At 42.6% G+C, this 13,525-nt stretch overlaps 1 protein-coding gene across 13 annotated transcripts in view; it reads left to right on the plus strand.

Annotated features, from left to right (window-relative positions):
• The window catches only part of LOC135215595 (transient receptor potential cation channel trpm-like), a 655,531-nt gene that overhangs the window by 575,701 nt on the left and 66,305 nt on the right, over nt 1-13,525 (plus strand). For all 13 annotated transcript variants that reach the window (XM_064250472.1, XM_064250483.1, XM_064250479.1 and 10 more), the window contains 4 exons: nt 1,689-1,830; nt 10,162-10,333; nt 10,811-10,938; nt 11,236-11,363. In XM_064250472.1, the coding sequence (XP_064106542.1) occupies nt 1,689-1,830; nt 10,162-10,333; nt 10,811-10,938; nt 11,236-11,363 (570 nt within the window). The remainder of the gene's footprint in view (nt 1-1,688; nt 1,831-10,161; nt 10,334-10,810; nt 10,939-11,235; nt 11,364-13,525) is intronic.

Consider the following 13,525-nt stretch of genomic DNA (forward strand, 5'->3'; position numbering starts at 1 on the left):
AGAAACGTTTGTCTGTTTCTGCTATTAGAGGCTGCAGGGTGGCCCTGAGTGACAGGTTTACCTCGTTTTCCATTCCATCTCTGACTGACTTTGTGGGTGGTGATACTCAAGAGCTTTTGTTGTGCCCTGTGTGGGCCCTGCTTTGCTATCTTTAAAGGACTCGGCACCTTAGACCAGGCTGCCGCAGACTTTTTGTTAGCACAGACCGTACAAAGAAAGAGGTGTCTAAGAGTACTATCTCTATTTGGATATGGGAAGCCATCAGACAGGCTTACTTGACTCTTGATGATTCCATCGCCATGTCTGTGCAGGCTAGAGCGCATGACATTAGAGGTATTTGTCCCTCTCTGGCTTTCAAAAAGAACTTGGCTGTACATAGAGTGTTGAGCGCTGGTACTTGGTTACGCCAGTCCATGTTCCCCTCCTTCTAGCTTAAGGATGTTGCCCACAGATTTACGGACACGTTTTCTCTGGGTACAGTGGTGGCTCCCCAACAGGTTGTGTAACTCATAGTTGCCCTTAACAGGGCACTTTTGTATCTTACCCAAGATGATTGTGTGGATAAGAGAATGAGTGAGTTGGCTGGTCTCCTTCTTTCTCTTGTACCTTTCCTTCTTACTTCGGGTCGTTTAAGGAATAGACACGTCATTCGCTGGACTGGTCTGATACAGGTGAGTAAGGAGTCATGCTGATATTTGGTAGCATATGCTCCACTCCTTGGCAAGGAGGGGTTTGGAGTAATACAAACCCTGGTGTCTTGGTTTGTTATTGGACAGTCAAAATTTCTCTTTGGTTCCCTATACAATGGTTATCCCATATATCATTGTACGTCACTCAGGTTCTGAGTGGTTAGATATCAATTTATCTAGCTTCTCAATGGGCTTCAGTCCCTCTCCAAGAACCATTTCTTTTGAGAGCTGGACTGGTGGGTAGTAAGACAATTTGTATTTTTCATAGCTACAAACCTGAGGTGTTAACGTTATACTGCCCGCCTCTAGCCGCCCCTCTGTTTGTTAAGTAATCCGGAGTTGGGAAAGACTGGCGTAGCAGCGTCGTCCTTGACCACTCCTAACCCGAGCTACACATGCACATGCGTTGCCAGATATCACAAGATTCCTTGCTTTCATCTGGTTTTTAACCGGATCCAGCTAGGCGCTAGAAATTATCCTATTGTTAAGACCTCAGGTTTGTAGCTATGAAAAATACAAATTGTCTTAGAAAATTTGTCATTTTTTGGGGTTCTGGAATGGAGTAATCCAATTCCATTGATTTTTTTATTTGATGCGTTCATTTTCTTTTAACGACAGAACGGTTAAGGGACAGCCTTCTGGAATGGTTTAAGTCTATTAATCAGGGTATGACTGTACTTCATAACTGTAGTTGCCTTAATCTATTATGACTTTGTTTTGGTTGTTAGTATTAATGATCCACTTTTAATAACATGCAGAGTATTAATGATGAATGCTATTGAATGAAGACTGTTTTACATTGCAGAAGTTCCCACTTATTTGTTCGTTGATGGAAAATATAATTTAACGCCATCTTTGTTTATAGAAAGTTTTGATTTGGACATTGACATCTTATACTGTACTGTTAATTTATTGCAAGTATCATTGCATTTACTGATGTCCAAGTTCTTTCGTTTTCAATTTTTAGATCTCATACGTTAATGAAATCTTGTTTTTCAGATATAGCACCAATGGTTTAAGTATGATTGAAGCAAATAGGGACAACATTTGCTTGACATTAGAACGGATATTTGATATTCGAGCAGCACAAGCAGAGAAGCTTTTCGCAGAAGTTATTCAGTGCATGCGCAAAAGAGATCTTGTAAGTTCAGGTCGTTGTAAGGATAGAAAACATTCATTATACATATTGTAATTTTGATATATAATATTATAAACTATATGCTTTAGTGGTAATTCTCTACTGATGATTTTGTATTAACTGGTATTGTAAGCATTAACATATGCAAAAAGGGATTTTGACGAAGGAAAAATCTATTTCTGGGTGATTGGCTCGTGTCGCCCTATGAAAGGATCCTTAATATCATTCTTTCTAGGTTTAAAACTTAATCTAAAATTACCAGATAAAAACGAAAATTAAGAAAATGTCAGTAAAACTGACTCGCTCACTCTTAAAAAAGAAGTGTCGGTATGGTAATAGGGGCGAGTGGGAACACTACCACGAGACATTCACCAATTAGACCTTCCAATCAGAATCCCCACAAGAGAGAGCCGATACCAACGGGCGATGCAGCCGCTACTACTACTACTAGAGGACGCCACGGACAGCAGCGCCCCTAGCGGTCATCCTTAATCTAAAAACATCTTGTCCTGCAGGGGGGGGCAAATAATACAGGGTGGGTTTCATAGGGCAACACGAGCCAATCACCCAGAAATAGATTTTTCCTTCGTCAAAAATCCCTTTTCTGGGCTCAGCTCGTGTCGGCCTATGAAAGAGTACCAGAGAAAAAACAGACAAGATGGGAAAAAAGGGAAAAAAAAGGCAAATGAAAATCAGTTGTAAAATGAGGGATATAATATAAGGTAAATCATTATTACAGCATATAAACTAAGTTACTTAAGGCTAACTTATTCTAAACATTGGAACAAATAAACAGAAAGTTAGTAATGTAAAGTACTTAAAAATTACAGTAAACATAGTAAATTACAATAATGCAGTGTAATTTTAACAAAATAGATTTACTTAGATAACTTATTTACAAAATATACAAACACATTGTGTCCTACCCTAGCATAAAAATAAGGGTAGGTACACTGAAGTACATTATCAGTACATAGTGTGGAGTCCCTAGCAAAAAAAATAAGGACAATCCACTAATATGATCTCAGCGGCTAAGGCTAGGATATCCGAGTAGCATGGCGATAGGGTGAGGCATGTTGGATGAGGTAGGTAGAAAGGAGACCTGGATCTGTACTACAACTACTATACAGTATCAGGGGAAACAATGTTTCCCGCTGCTACTGCTGAAAATTTTAAAGATTCCAAGGACTTTAAATAATGACGTTTAAAGACTGTCGGAGATTTCCATCCAGTATACTTTTTAAGATCCTCAAAGTTCATATGTTGAAAGTAATTAATTGAGGTGGCTACTCCCCTGATTGCATGGTGCTTTTAGGAATGGAATCAGGATTGGCTTTGTTGTTTAATGAAGTAAAGGATTTGTTGTCTAATACCTTTTACTGACAAAGTACCACCTTTTTGTTTTTCTCTCATGAAGAGAGAACCTGAGGATCTTGAGGATGTACGAGATAGAAAGGCTCTTAAAGTTGATACTGGGCAGAGAGAAGGGTCTTGCGGAAGTGGGATGACTTTCCAAGGGGCCCACCTTGCAAGAGGATCCTCATTTTTAGCCAAAAAACTACGATCCGGAGCAAGCAGAACTTCTCCTGAGGGGAGGAATTCCACATGACCCGCATCTCTGGATAGAGCCGACAGTTCTGAAATTCTAGCTCCTGAAGCTAGGCTTAATAAGAATAATGTCTTTCTAAGAAGCATTATAAATGTACAAGACGAGTGTTCAGTATCTGAAGCTAGTTTGAGGACATCATTTAAGAACCATGAAACTGCAGTAGGCCTTTGAGAAGGTCTAAGTCTAGCACAGGCTTTAGGAATAGACGTGAAATAAGATTCAGTCAGATCTATCTGGAAACCTAACTGAAAGCTTTCTTCGTCAAAAGCCGATTTATGAGTAGTAATAGTGCTAGCTGCTAAACCTTTTTTCAAACAAGGATCTGAAAAGGATATAGCTAAATTAACTGTCATGGTTTTGTAGTGTTTGATTCTTTCAGGAAGGATGCTAATTTTTTGTTTAACAGCTGAGTCATATTGTCTAATAAAGTTGACTCTCTCTTATCTGATTCTAGAAGAGGATATTTTGTGGATCAATATTAGCATCTTTATTAGCCGCAAACTTCATGAAGTCCATAAAGTTAGGGTCTGAAGAATTCCTGAGGAAGCGAACACAGTCCTCATTTGTACTGATTGTGACAGCTTGGGATTGGAATCCGTTTGAGGTCGGAGACCCCAATTCCAGAAGTAGAGGGATACCAGTTGCTCTTGGGCCAGTCCGGTGCAATCAGAGCTACTATTCCCTTGAAAGTCCTCAGCTTGGCTCAAGACTTTCAAAAGGAGATTCACTGAGAAAAGCATAAATTTTTCTCCACTGATCCAAATCTTGAACGGACAGGGCGTCCGTATCATAAGCCAGAGGGTCCAGGTTGGGGGCCACATAGCAAGGGAGCGTGGTTCGCTTGTGAGGCGAAGAGATCTACTTGGAGACCTGGGACTCTCCGGCATATCTACCGGAATGACCCGTCGTCTAGGGACCATTCTGATTCCAGAGGGACTGACCGGGCGGGGACAAAAGCGTCTGCTATCCACATTTTCTTACCCCCGCCAGCCAGGTGAAGTGGCCGGACAAGATGCCATTTGTGTTTGTTTGCTAGAGCAAAGATGGCTATCATGACATGGTTCACATGCTTGGATTTGGACCCTCCTCTGTTGATGCAATGAACTACCACTGCACTGTCCAAAACTAGTCTTAGATGAGACTTTTTCGGGGGAAGCAGTCTCTTCAAGGTAAGAAATACTGCCATTGCTTCAGAACGTTTATTGTGGAGCTGGCGTAATTGAACTGACCAAGTCCCCTGAAACCTGTTTGAACTGAGAATATCCCCCCACCCGGACAGGGAGGCATCCGTGTGAATGGTTAACACTGGAAGGGGATATTGAAGGGGTACCCGCTTGGCTAAGTTCTTTACTTTTGACCATGGACGGAGTTGATTGCGAAGGATCTGTGGAATTACTGACAACTTGTCTCGAGATTTGGCGTTCGCTCTCAATCGCCCAAACTCGATTTATATCTTTTTAGCCTTGCTTTCAGGAGGATATCTGTCACCGAAGCAAACTGAAGGGACCCTAGGATTCTTTCCTGGCTTCTCCTTGATGTTTGTTTGCATTTGAGAAATTGTCTGACAGATTTTGCTATTTCCTTCCGTTTGGCCACTGGAATTGACAGATTGTGGGAAGACAAATCCCATTGGATTCCCAGCCACTGAAAACGAGACTCCGGGGTAAGTCTGGATTTCGTTTTGTTTATCTGGAACCCCAGATGTTCCAGAAAGTGAACTACCTTTTTGGTGGCTTTGAGGCATTCCTCAACTGTTTGGTGCCCAGATCAACCAATCGTCGAGGTATGCTGCTACCATGATTCCCTGAGTTCTCAATTGCTGCACAACCACTTCTGCTATTTTCGTGAATACCCTGGGGGCTACATTCAGACCGAAGGGCATCACTTTGAATGAGAATGTCTGATTTCCTAGCCTGAATCCTAGGAATGGGCGGAAGTGTCTGGCTATAGGGATATGATAGTATGCGTCTGTAAGATCGATGGAGCATGTGACGGCCTCCCACGAGGAAGTAAGGTCCTTACTTGCGAGAGGGTAAGCATCTTGAACTTGTCGCAACGAATGAAAGAGTTTAGCTTTGACAAGTCTAAGATTACCCTTCTTTTTGTTGAGCCTTTCTTTGGCACGCTGAATAAGCGACCTTGAAATTTTAGATGCTTGACTCTCGCAATAGCTCCTTTCTGAAGGAGTTCCTCCGCATAATCTGTCAATTCCTTTGATGGTATTTGGCGGAATGATTTGATTGGAGGAGGATCTTTGATCCAACTCCAACCCAATCCTTTGGACACTATGCTCTGTGCCCAATTGCTGAACCCCCACCTGTGACGGAAGAGGAAACATCCACCTCCCTCCTCACCTGGGGAGCCTCATTGTTGATGGGCGGGGTTGACCACCACGCCCTCCCCTGCAACTGCTTACTCCTTGTCGCCCTCCCTGCGCCACGCTGGCGAAAGTAGCCTCTCGCCCTACCTCTTGATTGTCTATTAAAGGGAGGGTAGGCCTGACCTTCATACGTAGGGTTGAAGGCCGGCGAGAGTGCGTAGGAGGTCGAAGGTTGTGACTGAGGAGACAGCAGGAGGATGGGCTGGTTCTGCTTAGAAGTAGAAGGTTGTCCCTGTTGGGTAACCGGGACGGCCTGAACGAATTGCTGCTGTTGCTGGTGTTTCTGGTAAGGCTGGAACCTTTTACAGACTTCTTTGGTTTCTTACCAGCAGTGGGGACGGATTCTTGCTTCCTCTTAGATGAAATACCCCACCTAGCTCTAAGGCTCTGGTTGAGCCTAGCCGCCTCGTGGTGTACTTCATTTACAGCGGACTCTGGGAAGAGATCCGCTCCCCACATGCTAGAAGCCAGGAGTCTATTAGGCTCGTGCCTAATAGTGCACTCCTGCAGAACGTGCTTTCGGCAATTCCTCCTATAGCTTGGAAGAAGTCGAAAGCATCCGTCTGAACTGTCTGAAGCTGGGATTTGGCCAAGAGTTTTAAACAAAGGTTCCGTGCCATACGAGAGAGCAGCCATCTCTGTTATAATCAGCGAATTGAGGGACCTGCCAAACCTAGTTCGCGCGTCGAACTCCGCCTGAATCAAGGAATCAGGCAGCCTTGGGAGCTTTTCGCCGAACTGGTCCATGGCGCAGTCCGGTTTGAGCTTACCAAGCGTGAACGGGGCTGGAAAGTTCTCCCACAATTCTCCAAAAGCTGGGAAGAGCGGAGAAGTAGACTCTGCCTCCCTTAGCTGTGGCATGGGCTCGTCCTTGAGGACTGCCTGAAGAGGTCTCTCTACTATTTTTGTAGCGAACGGAAGAGAAGAACCTCCTCTTCCGTCGCAAAAATAGTGAAAGGACTCTTGTAAGCCTGGAGCTTGGTGTTGTACACTCCCAGTCCTCAAGGCAGTGAACCCATTCACGTTGAGCATGATCCCTACTGTAGAGAAACATTCTCCCAGAGATCTTGTCCTCCCTAGTAAGCGCCGCTACGGTCAGCCTAGCATAGCCAATGAAAGGCTGCGTCAAACCCGGAGGATAAAACTCGAAGTCCTCAATCCTTCGAGTTCCACACTCCGGGATAGGGATCATACCATCCTTAAATGGAGTGTAAGCGGCTACTCTCCCATGGTTCTCCATAGAGAAAGCTGGTAGTGAGTCCATGGAGGGGGGTGGCAGCTGGAAAATACCAGCACTTGTTACTGGGGAGACTGGAAGGGGGACCTGAGAGAGCCCAGCTACTCGGTCCTCATTCTCTCTAACTCTGTTAGAGAGATCTTGGATGGACTGGCCCGATTGAGACAGAGTGCTCGACAGTTGTGCGAACATCTGCTCAAACTTTGTCCCCAGGGCGGAGACTTGAGAGCCGACCAACTCACCCACCTGTTGCATCACCACTGCTGAGAAAGCAGTGGGATCAAAGGTGCTGGGTCCCGCTACTCCAACCGGCGTTACCGGAGTGGATGCGGTAGAGGCCGGAGAAGGCATTGGCTCGGGCGGGAGCCGCGAGCCTTCTCCTTAGAAGAACTTGCTTCTAGCTCCTTCGAGTAAGAAGAGCTCCAGCTTGGCCTTCACCGCGTAGCATAAGAAGTCGAAGACTTCTTAGCTGAAGAAGACGAAGATGACTTCTTAGAAGTCGTCTTAACTAGGGTCTTCGGTTCTCTCTGTCCCTTCACCTTTGGGGTACAGAGAGAGCGGGAGAGCGGGTAGGGATCTCAGATCCCACAAAGCCTTGGAAAGAAGCACTTGAAGAAGGGACAGGAGAAGATCCAGGAGCGCCCAAGGAAAGACCTTGGGCACCCGACACACCTACCTCAACCAACAAATCCTCCGCACCTACCGCCATAGGCTCAATGTTAAGGTCCAGGGTAGCGACGTCCGGGACCGACTCCTGGTTGGTGGCCACGACCCCACGGAAAACGGGACTAGCTGCATCTCTTGCTGGATGGAGGCTATGAGAGGAGCTTGCGGATAAGGGGTCAACATACCCTGTTGACTTGCCCCCGGGAAGATCTGAACGGCCAGCTTCTTGTCTAAAATGTAAGGCTGGCCTTTGGCGGCGTTCTTTCCGAAGCCGCCTACCCACGCTTTCAGGGTTGCAAGGGCGACCTCCCTCACACCAGCAGCCTGAAAGGAAGGCGAAATGAGCTTCTAATGGCGGGATGGGGTTAACAAACTTATGTCTAAGAGTTGTTAGTAAAACGATAAAAAAGTCTATAATCGACTTACTCCCTCCACCAGCTGACTGGCCAGGTCGTAGCAGATGGCGCAGGCTTCCGGGTGCCAGACGATCATATCGTTGTACGGCGTGGCACATGGAGCGTGAGACCTGCACTCATCGTGGCCGCAGGGGTCGTACAACGTCGCGTTGCATCCCAGGACCTGACAGTTGGTAGCCTGTAAGTGGAAAGAAACATAAGTATCAGGAGAACACTTACAGCCTAACAGTTGCTCCGCTGGTGCCGGAGCGAGAAAGTTAGATTAAACCAGAGCCCGCCATAATACGTGTGGTAGTAAAATGGTTGGTTGTCCTAGGCTACGGCGGAGACAAGAGATAGAATCCAACCAGGTGTGGTGGTAAAATGAAACCACGACGGATAATGGCGGAGATGGTATACATATGAATAATAAAATTATACAAATCATCGTAAAATTAGGGTATATCCTTAACAATAACAATAATTATCAAACCTTTCCCCACCCACGCTACTAGAAGAGTGCCCGGGTAAGAATCAAGCTCCCTTCCAAGGGTAGCGGGGGAGAGATGCAAGGATATAGTAGGCAAGCAACCGACCACTAGTAGTGACCACCCCGCCCGCTGGCGGAGCCAGTAATCTATAACCAAAGGTGCCCCGGCTGCGGCGGAAGGCTCCGTTCGTTATAGAAAGGGAAGGTGGCTGAGCCACTGGGGAGGGGGGGGGGGGGGGGGGGGGGGGGGGTCTCGGCGTAACACGGCGGGAGAGAGAGAGGGGGGGGTGGCCTACTCCTCCCCGTCCCAACAACTACCCTCTGCGGAGACCTGTACCCTATGAGTGGTCGCCCTATACCCCCCGCTGGGAGGAACCCCTGGCCTCCTCAGAGAGAGAGGGAGGAAGGCAACTGAGGTTGTCATGGCAACCAAAGGGGTCCCCCAGCGCCTCCCTATACCTGTAGGGAGGGAAGGGGAAGGGGAAGGTGCGATGGAACACGTGACCGCAAGTGGCCTAAGCCGCGAAGCAACACAACCGTGGTAGGGCCACGTGAACCAGGCTGTACCAATACATGGGACATGCACCTAGGCTAGCCTAACACCCTAAATAGAACCAAATTTACATCGTAAAGATGGAAAAGACACTTTTAGTAGAAGAAAAAGAAGCCCAGGAGGAGGCAAACTGTTCCGAGGAACAGAAGCCTACTCGGAGCCAGCGATAGCCGATGAAGAGCAAGAGCTGGGATGCTGGGCTGGAACATAGAATAGCCCTAAATACCAAACTAAGAGAAATGGTAAAGGGGCTAACCTAGCTAAAACTCGATGTAAAAAACGATGAATATGATATAGTAAGCCCATAAGTATAAGAAGTCCCAGTATGGAGGACCGGGAATTCTTAACGAGGCAGCATGGCGCCGCCACGAGACAACCGGGAAACCGTATATGACCTATTAGAAGGAAAATACTGGTTCCTGGAAGATTAAAATACAGTAAAACATTACTTATGAGGCACTTAACTTAGCCGTTGCGATGGCAGAACGTTCCATGATAGATGGTGAGATAAATCCTCGTGAAAATAGCACAAGCAAGAAAATGCGTCCGAACGCTGGCGCTAATAATTAAGGATGACCGCTAGGGGCGCTGCTGTCCGTGGCGTCCTCTAGTAGTAGTAGTAGCGGCTGCATCGCCCGTTGGTATCGGCTCTCTCTTGTGGGGATTCTGATTGGAAGGTCTAATTGGTGAATGTCTCGTGGTAGTGTTCCCACTCGCCCCTATTACCATACCGACACTTCTTTTTAAGAGTGAGCGAGTCAGTTTTACTGACATTTTCTTAATTTTGTTTTTTCTGGTAATTTTAGATTAATTTTACCTAGAAAGAATGATATTAAGGATCCTTTCATAGGCCGACACGAGCTGAGCCCAGAAATTAATTTTTGTAAAAATTGATACATAATGTTATGCATGTAATTTGTAAAGGAAGCATTCCAAGTACTAAAGGGTTTGATTTTTAAAATTTTTCTTTCTTCCATTAATTGTATTTGTAATTCCATTTACAGATCACAGTCTTCCGATTAAGAGAAGGATCTGAGCTTGATCAAAGTATTCTATCAGCGTTGCTTCATGCTCAAAGACTGAACCCTCCCGAACAACTGTCATTAGCTCTAACATGGAACAGGGTGGATATAGCCAGATCACATGTCTTTAATGAGGATGTTGAGTGGCCTTTAGGTATGTGTAGCATATGCCATTAGTTTGTGATATACATACAGTAGTACTTTGGAAAGGATGTATATTTTTATATTTGTTTATTTTATGCTGATATCCTAGATTTCAAGGGTTTTTGTGAAAACATTTATAGTCTTGAAGCCTGTGTGTTTTATTATAAATATTTTGGATGATATAATAATAATAATAATAATAATAATAATAATAATAATAATAATAATAATAATAATAATAATAATAATAATAAAGGACAAGCAAATTTAATAACTTAATACAAAATAATAATAATCATCATCATCATGATCATCATCATGATCATGATGATGATGATGATCATCATCATCATATACCAAAGATCATATTAGTAATAATGATAATTGGTACAGTTACTCATAGGCCAAGTCTGATAAATTTGTGATGCCAATTTGACTTGAGTACTTTTTATTTACTTATTACACCATAAAAATTTTGTAATTTCAGGAGCTCTGGAACAAGCAATGATGGATGCCTTGGTAAATGACCGAATTGAATTTGTAAAACTTCTCTTAGAACAGGGTGTTACAATAAAAAATCTAACTATACAACGACTAGAGGAACTTTACAATTCAGTAAGTATCTATAACAAAGACAATTTTATTCTTTTGGGAAACCAAAACTTATACTTTTTTAGGAGTACGTAAACTCTATGTACTAGTATTGTGATAGAATTATTGTAATCCTTAATATGATATTTTTACATTACTTTTCACAGGTACTAATTATATTGTCAGATTGGTTTTATCTTTATTATTCTTTTTTCAGACTTTATTTGTATAAAGTAAAGTCTTCTCATGTTACTCAAGATTTTATACTTTACAGAGTAAAGTTTATATGAATTATAATGGCCATTACTTTTGTTTGTATAGAAACGGGGACCAGCAAATACATTACGCTACATAATCCGTGATGTCAAGAAGACTGTTCCACGAGACTATCGCTACACACTTATCGATATTGGCCTTGTAATTAACAAATTAATGGGTGGTGCATATAGGTGAGTAAGGATTTCTCTTCTGTCTCTTTGTTTTAGTCAAGAATATGTATTTGATGATACTACTATTTTAGGTAAAGTAAGTATTTTATTCAATTCTTTTATATTGGGAAAGAGTCAGAAAATCCTAGAAAGAAAATCATGTAGTACTATTTGTTGTAACACTTCCTTTTTATGAGAGATATTACTCCAAGGTTTGTAAATTGCCAAGTTATAGCATATAACTGTCTCAAGTTTGTTGGAATCGTTTAGTCTACTTTATAAATTACGATTCCATTTTTTGTTCTCCAATCTTTAAAAAATTGGTGTTTGTCAATTATGTATGTTCTCTTACATCATCTGGTGGCCGATCATAGCAGATTTTTCAAATTTCTGTATAATTTAATTTTGTTAACATATAAGGTGAACTTTAAGTCGAACATTGATGAATGTGCACACAACATCAAATTACCTTTTGGTACTACTGCTGGAAGCCCAATGCTTTTGTTTTGATATATTTATAATGCTACTTTCATTGTCCCTACTAAAGTAAATAGCTTAGCCTCCAGAAATGTCTTCTTTTCAAGAATAAATGTTAGTTGGGAGGCACCCTGTAGAAAAAAGCAGAAAAGTTTGTTTGACTAGGGAAGAAGCCTCTTAAATCAAGAAATGGTATATAGTGCAGGAACACTAACAGAACAGCCAAACTGATGGTAGAGAATGCCTTCATAACATGCGCTAACAGTGCAATGGTAGGCAACGCTGGAGAAAGATTCATAGACAGCCTGTCATTAAAAATCATATAGTACTCCACAATAGAAAAGATAAGCACAAATACATTATACATATGGAAAATGAACACCTGGAACATGCTGCAGGCAGAGAAAGGTCAAGGTCATGAGGGTGGGGCCAAACAGGAGAAGCAGGGTAATTAAAAGATCAAGAAGCCAGCACCCATATAACAAATACTGCTGCCTACATGTTTGTTCATTTCAAGGATATTTGATAATGAGAACCCATTGTCCTTGAAAAGGAGCCCATAAAAATGCCAAATTATAGAAAGTTAATGCCATATTAAGGAGAACAACTGTCTCCCTCTTCAGTAAGGTAATGAATGAGATAAGAGTTGGAAAGGCAGTATTTATACCAAGAGGGCTAGAGGTCAGCCGTTATATTGCTCCAATTGACAATTTCACCTTGATCTTCTTAATTACTGGTTTGAGGAAAATTTTATATATAATATCTGAGTCCCAGGCTCCTTTTGAGAGATTCATCATATTTTTATGTTTAATCAATACTGATTCTATCCTCTGGATTTTGAACTGACAATTGCTCCTATAAATTATAAGTGACAAATTCCAGTTTACTGGTCTCAGTCAAGGCAAGAGATTTTGTGAACTCCTGTGTGTCTTTGGGGGACAGCTTTTGTTGGACATTAATCAGGGATTTGGTAAGGTATTTGGGTAGGTAAAAGCAAAAGGGTTAGATTTTCCAAGTGTCTTTGTCAACGTCTTAATCCTGTCCAGGTGTGGGATTTTGATTTTATTGTTGAGCATCTCTCTAGTCTTGTTTTGAAGGGGACGGTAGAAGATTATGTTATCTTTATAGATCACTTTCTCAATTATATGGTCAGGGTACTTTAAAGATGGCAGCTACTTAAGGATTAGTTACATTTCCTTTTCCAGGAAATGTGGGGAGCAAATCCGTACGGTTTTTAAGAATAAATTGCTGGCTATGCCAATCTTGATAGAAATGTCATGATAACTACAATAGCAAATGTATGAAAGTTAAAATGTATTCTGTCATAACTCTAATTATTAAAATATCAAGAAAAGAAATTTTGTTTTCTGTTTCCCATTCAACTTTAAATTTGATGCTTGGCACTAACACACTTAATTTTGAAAGAAATTGGTTGAAATTATCCCACCTTTTATGCTAAAATGTTAGGATATCATCTACATATCTCATCCACAGTATGTCTGGGTTTTATTGCATTTATTATTATAGTTTCAAAACATTCCTTGTATAGCTTGGCTAAAACAGGACTTAAAGGGCTGCCCATACTGCACCAGAATTTTTGTTTGTAGAATGACCCCCCGAATTAAAAGATGTTATTTGATACACATGATTCAACTAACTTTATTATTTTATCTAGGGCCAGTGGGAAACAGTCTGAATAGGGGGCT

This window comes from Macrobrachium nipponense, chromosome 5 (assembly GCF_015104395.2).
Source record: "Macrobrachium nipponense isolate FS-2020 chromosome 5, ASM1510439v2, whole genome shotgun sequence".
Lineage (NCBI taxonomy): Eukaryota > Metazoa > Arthropoda > Malacostraca > Decapoda > Palaemonidae > Macrobrachium > Macrobrachium nipponense.